General features: G+C 35.6%; 1 protein-coding gene across 4 annotated transcripts in view; it reads left to right on the top strand.

The window, feature by feature from the left end:
• Nucleotides 1-1,957: 1,957 nt before the first annotated feature.
• nbeal1 (neurobeachin-like 1) overlaps nt 1,958-7,462 on the top strand; it is a 50,084-nt gene continuing 44,579 nt past the window's right edge. For all 4 annotated transcript variants that reach the window (XM_026256318.1, XM_026256314.1, XM_026256316.1 and 1 more), the window contains exons 1-2: nt 1,958-2,273; nt 2,854-3,218. In XM_026256318.1, the coding sequence (XP_026112103.1) occupies nt 3,168-3,218 (51 nt within the window). In that variant the 5' untranslated portion in view covers nt 1,958-2,273; nt 2,854-3,167. The remainder of the gene's footprint in view (nt 2,274-2,853; nt 3,219-7,462) is intronic.

The following is a 7,462-nucleotide window of genomic DNA, read 5'->3' as shown; positions in this document are numbered from 1 at the left end:
GAGTTAACGATGTGTACATATTTATTATCCGTGGCTTGCTTTTCCCTGAATAATGTTCTTTCAGTATTCTTAGGGCTTTCCTGCCATCGTCAGCAGCTTCATGTCTTATCAGTGATAGGCTTTTATCATCTATCAGTCTTACAAGTTCAGCATAGCAATCAGCGTTCTTCCGTCTGTCTTCAGCTAGCTGTTCTTCATTAGCACCGGTGGGCTCATGCAAAATAGTCTCTTTTAGCTTTAGAGTGTGTAGATAGCTTAAGAATCTCGTTTCCCAAAGATCATATTTATCTTCAGATCCATCAAACAAAGAGTGTGCCATGACTCCTACCGCTCTGTTCGCCATTTTGTAGGATCACCGACCTTTCTTCTTATATGTTTCTTCAGTTTAGCTTTATCGTTAGCTTTATAGCACGCGTTATACGTCGCGTCTGACTGAACTTAACTTTACTCACGCTCGTTTGTTTCCGTGACTGGGCCCATAACCTGTTGAGCACCCGAGTGCGCTATTCACTTTCACTCGCGTGTGGGAAAAACAAACAAAACGTAGCTCAGTGCTTATCCTTTCTTCAGCAGCTTTTTATTTTAGCAGCATCACTTGAACATAACATCAGTTCACATCTTTGCTTTTTAGCTGAGAACATCACGTAATGATATAACGTCATCACGTACACAACCGTATACCTCCAAATAGAAACTAAAGCTAATTTTGTATACTGTAATCTAATGTATAAGGGCGCAATACTTTTAACACTGCACGTATTAATCCTGTGAAGAATCAAACCAAAACATCAATGCTGTGCTGTTCAACACTGCCTCAACCCAATCAAGATGACACTGATGGACTGAGCAGCTGTAACTGTGACTGATATTATATTACTAATTTTTTTTTTTTAAACATGTTAGCTAAATAAGATATTTAGACATGATAAATATATTCTTACTCCGTTTCATACCTCTTTGGTGTCCTGTCATTTATTATTAATTTTTTTGCCTTGTGCGATTTCTTAATGCAGTAGATTTAAAGTGAAATTCTAAAGGTTCCCGCCAATTAAATAATTATAGTTATTTATAATATTTCAAACCTTATTTCCCTTGTAATTTTGCGAATTTATTTAATTCGGTGAATTTTTCTTTTAAACTCATTTAAACATTTGATTTCCAGCGTTTGTGTTGCATTTGACGAGCTTTTATTAACTGTACCGAAGTATTTCTGTATTTAGGATCTCTGGCCAGCAGGGGACGGTCATATATTGTCAAAATAATCCATTAAATCATCATAAATAGATCCTGCATTTGTTTAACATATAATGCTTGCAGAAACCAATATATTTCATGTCAAGGTGACTTAATCTTTACAAAAGTTCATTAATTGTCGATTTAAAAACAACAACGACCGAATTATTGGTGTTTAATTTAACAGAACACCCGGGACAAACTGCGTAAAATAAATAAACAAGTAAAAAAAAAAAAAAAATATATATATATATATATATATATATATATATATATATATATATATATATATATATATATATATATATATATATATATATATATATATTATTATTATTCTTTTTTTTCTTTTTTTTCAGTATGTCTTAAGTAGGGAAATTGTATAAAAGTTTAGGACTTTAAAAGTTACACACATTTACACACAAGTTACGCCACATTCTTCTTTAGGATTTTAAAGTTAATCTTTTAAATACATTTTTAGATTTTTATGAAGTAAATTAAATAGTCTAAAAATAAACCAACTAAAAGATCAGTTATAAAATATGACTGTCAGAGAAGGAAAAAAAGAACAAATCTCAAGCATTCTTACGTAGCAACGTAAGTATGAGGTAATTAATATTCATTACACCAAGCGATTGGTCGTCTCTCTAGTTTCAACCATAACCACGCCTTTGCGACGCACATGAGCTCCACATAGGCAACGTAAAGGAGCGCTGACTGTCGTAAAACATTTAGGGAAGAAGAAAACACACACACGCGCACGCACGCGAGCGCGCACGCACCTTCAAGCGTCTCGAGCCCGTGCAGTGGCTTTGTGACGAGCAGTCCCAGTCCAATGCGATGGTATTTGTCATATGCATCCGGGCTGTCAGGCTTATCTGCTTACAAAATGAGTCAAAAGCTAGTTTGGGTGGTTGAAACCGAGCTGGTTTAAATGTCAGTGGCGCTCTCAGTTTATGCCACATTCCTAGATCCTTCACCAGAACACAAGCTTTGGTTCAGGACTCGGGAGTTTCGACGGGCTGCTTTTGTTGAGGCAGGTGAGTTTAACAGCGACAGTGAGCTGATCTATTCATTAGTATTGTATATGCCTCTGCCACTTGTTATTATGATCTGATCTTTATAATATGACAAGTTGTTGATATTATGGTGTATTCGTAAGAGTCAACGTTACATCTAATTCAGAAGTAAATATTTATTTCAAGGTAATGCTGTTGGTCTAAATGTTGAACGTCTTCTGTCTTGTGTTGTGAGTTTGTATCTAAATCTAGAATCAGTCATTTTTTTTTGCATGTATATCTTAAAAAAACAGCAGATCAACTTACTATGTGCGAATGTTTGGACATTTATAAATAGAAATAGAAAATATTCAAACTGATGTTGTCGAGTTAAAATATAGTTGACATGCTATTTCGAGGCTGAATTATAATGTTGGCTTTGTGAACATGTTGAGTTGGCCTGGGATGATGTCATGGGTCTGTTTATTTTGGACTATTTTTTGCCTTCTCTTAAAGTCATGCATTACATGTTTACTGTTATCTGTGGCATGTGTTTTTGCAATGCATTTGTGCAGTATCGAAACCCAGGGCTGTTTTTAATGTGTGCTGTATTTCTCGACAGGGCTTGGAAGAGCACAGGCATTTTTGGAATATCAAAAAGCGGCTGGTGGAAAACTGCCGGAAACTAACAAGTCCAAGTCATCTGGGATTGGTATCGTTCACATGATGGATGTGATTTCACCGTGCACACAGAAATGACACGGTCTGTCATCCTGGATTAACTCGGACTCCGAGGTGGGATTGTTATACACGAATGTACGTGGCATTTGGGCAAACTCCTTTTGGCAGGATGTTGACACCATGAAGGATTGGGAATACTGACCATAATATCACCAGAAAGATTTCTGCCTACATGCTCACAGCTTGCGGTGCAGAATGGCATCGACCGAGAGACTGTATGAGGTTTGGATGCTATACTGCAATAAGGTAAAAAGCTTGCACTTTCATAGAGTTAATGCATTTAATTTCTCATGCATATGCACATTGCATCACTGAGCACAGCCACATAATCTCCTTGCACATGAGGAGGAGTGCAGTTTTATTTATTTATTTCTCGTGCAGTGTATGGGACTGGTACACTCTGTTCTGTATGTGAACGCATGTGGTGACATCATGAGATGGATGCCCTCTGGAGAGATCCGCTGAGCTCAGGTGGATGTCAATGTCAGTTGTTTTCATTTATGAGGGATTGGAGATACTACCGACCCCCATCTGTGACATCACATAATCAGAGTTTAAGATAATCAACCCGAGATAATTCAGCGCACAGTGACAGATTCTCTTTGTTATACTTCCCCACTGACCACAGATGCATTTGGGTGTTAAGAGTTTTCCCCAAGAAGAGCTCATGAAGAGAAAATAATGCTGCTTTAAAAAAAGAAAAAAAAAAAAAGAAAAAGTCTTAAAGGAGAAGTGTCTTTTTTTTTAAATGATAAAAACTTTCTTATTACAGTTCAAGACGTAGGAATAACTATAAGAACACATTTAGATGTCAGTTTCCCCAAAAAGTGTAAACGTTGCTCCATTTGTTTGTGCAACATTGACTCAACCAATAGTGGCAGTTTGGGGTGGTTTCGTCGTCTTATCAATTCCTGAAATATAAATAAATCAAATTACGGAAGTAAAATGTGTTTTTAATTTTTATGCCCTCTAAAATGTTGAATTTATGTTTTTCACCCTAGATATTGTGTTTGTAGTACAGCTGCAGTGTTGTTTTGCTATTATCTGTATACTATTAATTAATGCTTTGCTTTTATTTTTATATTATTATTTTTTCAATTTATATTTGTATGTTTTAGTAATTTAGTTCTGTAATTTTGAATACTTTTTTTTAAACTAATTTTAAAAAGTTATAAATTTACTGTTCTTTCAGCTATTTTTGGTACTTCAATTAATATTTTTTAATGAACTATTTGATAAATATATTTAATAATTATTTTCTCCATTAGATGCAAAGGCTGCATTTCCAGTTTTCATTAGGGTTTCATCTAATATCTATATTTCAGTTACATAAAAGTATGATTTACTTAAAAAAATAATTCAATTATAGATTTTTTTTAGTAAATTTCACAAATAATTACAAAGTAACATTCAATAAAACATGACATTTTAAATGAAAAAAAAAAAAACTAAAATAGCATTTTCTTTATAATCAAAAATGTTTTTTAACTTTTTTTACGATTTGTAAGTTTTAGTTGCACCGTTTAGCTGCAGGTTGATCTTTAGCGAGTAGTTCAACACAACAACACACTTTACACTCCTTTACACTCCTTGTCTTTGTGTTTTGTGTTGTCAGTACAGATCTTTAACAGTTACCCTCACGCTGGTGTCGAGACTGTTGTGATCATCAGACTGTGATGGGTTCAGGACATTTAACACCAAATCATTCTCCGTAATCATGAGCCAGAACAAATGTAATAACACATTCTCCAGACCAGAGAGAGTATACTCTGCTTGGTCAAGAGCCCGAGTGTCAGCGGTGTCTTGTGGGTCTGTTATGTCAGCGTAATACAGCGATTAGAGCGTGAGCCCCTCAGAGGGACGCAGATCTGATCCAGATGACCTGCCAGATAAAATACGACTGCCAAATCTGAACATCAGCCCTGGGTCGTGGCAGGAAACGTGAGATTTGGGTCTAAAATAGAAGGAATATAAGACTTAAACATGTGCACATTTTACTTTTCAATCAGGTTTAAAATGATAAAGGAGCATCATGATATACAGTTTTGTTTCAGTTTTCAATCAAGTCTTGATTCTCTCACAGTGAAACGGTCAACCTGCCATTTCCATCATGAGCTGATAGTCGCTGAAGTCCAGTGTGTGTGTGTGTGTGTGTGTGTTTTTTCCCACTGAGAGAATGACCTTTGCTTTGTTTATGGTTTCTGTGCTCATACATTAACCAGTTTGTGATCTTCATTTCCTCTTTAGCATGCTAATGTAGCCTCATCATCATAGCGTTTATGTGTGTCAGATTAACATTTATGCATGATTATGGGCTTTGTTTTTCCTGGGAACAAATGATTTCCCAACCTTCTCAGGCTCTGTGTGTTCGTTTACCTGTTCGCGAAACATAGAGAGCATAGCCACGGAGGAAATCAATAATCTAACCCAGTGCTGCAGAAAACAAACAAATACTGGAGAAATGTTGTTCTGGGAACCTTCTAGCCTTGTACTGAGAGCTCATATTTGATTCTGAGTTATGTTTTCCTGTTTGACCACCTGTATTAAGTTGCCAAAGCAAAACTTTGACCTCTGCACACTTCCGTTTCCTGCTTTGCAGTATCTGATGGAAGTATTCACCGTTCAGTAATAACACTTGCTTCCATCAGATCATGATGAATAAGACATATTATAAGACATATTACATCTCAAGATCACGAAACAAAAAGCCCATGCATTCTGATCTGATGTTCTGTCATCTCATGCACCGTGATTGGCAGCATTATTTATATAGTTCATTTAAATTCTTTTAAAAAAACAAGTGTAAAATTTGTGTAGCTATGTGGATGATGAAGTGTTTTGAGTGTTTTTTTTTTATGCATTTTTTTAATGCATTAGGAAACTGGATCTCTGGAGAGATTGTGTGCTCTAATGGTTTCTAGGGTCATCTTTTAACTGGTTTCTAATTATGACTCAGGCCCCTCCTTCTAACTTAATAGTGTGCTCATGTTATAGTAGAATTAGTTCAATTAAGTTTCTGACCAGTAAAAGCTGTTTTTAACTCTGAAGTTTCAGAAAGCTCCAATTTTATATTCACTTTTTTTTTTAAAGAAGTGTCAAAAAATACAGTTTAAAAAGAGTAATATTGTGAAATAGTAATTCGATTTCAAATATCTGTTAATTTGAAAATGTTATGGTCAAGAAGCGTTTCTTTATATTATCAATGTTGAAAGCAGTTGTGCTGCTTAAAATCACAATTATTTGATGAACCGATACAGATATCTTTTGTAGCATTAAAATGTCTTTACTGTTACTTTTGATGAGTTCAGTGCATCGTTTAATAAAAAGTATTAATTTCCTAAAAAGGTAAATGTATTACTGACCCCCCAATTTTTGAACAGTAGTGTAATGAGCAAGAGTTATTGTAATATTTGACTTATTGCATACTATTAACAAAAACCTTACTGCATCTAACAATGGTTTCTCTTTGCATTGGGTCCTCCATGTAAATGCATAGATCAGACAGCAATTAAATTAGATAGATTATTAGATAGAAATTAGACAGAAACCAGCAGGTAATTCAGACATTTTCTTTTGAGTTGTGAGAGAAAAACACTGAACTTCAGACAGCTAGCATGACGTTAACAACCCAATAAAAAAAAAAATTGTTCATATTGGGTCAGATGATCTTTGTGGTGTATTTTATGTGTCCTTGAGGTAGAAACATCCACCAAGTGTGAGGTCTTTGCTGTCGTACTGGCAGATGAGTTGAAAATGACTGAAGCAAGAAGCGGACGGATGGAATGAGGCATTCGTGATCAAAGTGCTTTCTTTTTATGAGGTCTGTTTACTCAAGCAGTTGAATAGATGCTGCGCTTTGTGTTTCCTGGTTACAGTCATGGTCACACACACACACACACACACACACACACACACACACACACACACACACACACACACCCTCTGAGATAATGATAGACTGCACAGAGTCACTGTCCACACATGTGTGACCGCAGCAGTTGTCTTGTGAATGGGACGGAGCTACTTGTGCAGTGACCTTTGACCCGGTGAAGACCAGTGATTATCAGAGCTCGTCCTTCAGTGATGGCTATAAACAGCTTTTACAGGACTGTGTGCTATTTCTACATGTGCACACACGTACAGTCCTCCTCTATTAGAGGGAAATCCTGTGTATGTGAGTGTAATCCACTCTCTGTTTAGATTCTGTCGCATCCTGACAAGTGCAATGTGGAAATTAAATTGACTGTATCTAGTACCGTACATTCTGGTAAATAAGTACATAAAGCTTGTTTTTTAAGTTTCTGGTGACGTTTCTTCTGAGAATAGAATAGAACAGAATAGAATAGAATATAGAGTTGAATTGAATTGAATCCTTCTATAAAAAATTGCAAGATGCATTGAACAAACATTAATTATTACATTTTAATTCTTTAACCAAGGCTACATTTGAGCTAAATTGTCCTACATTAAAATGAATGAGTCAATTTAAA

Source organism: Carassius auratus, chromosome 6 (assembly GCF_003368295.1).
Source record: "Carassius auratus strain Wakin chromosome 6, ASM336829v1, whole genome shotgun sequence".
Classification (NCBI taxonomy): Eukaryota; Metazoa; Chordata; class Actinopteri; order Cypriniformes; family Cyprinidae; genus Carassius; species Carassius auratus.
This window is presented reverse-complemented; position numbering and strand designations above follow the sequence as displayed.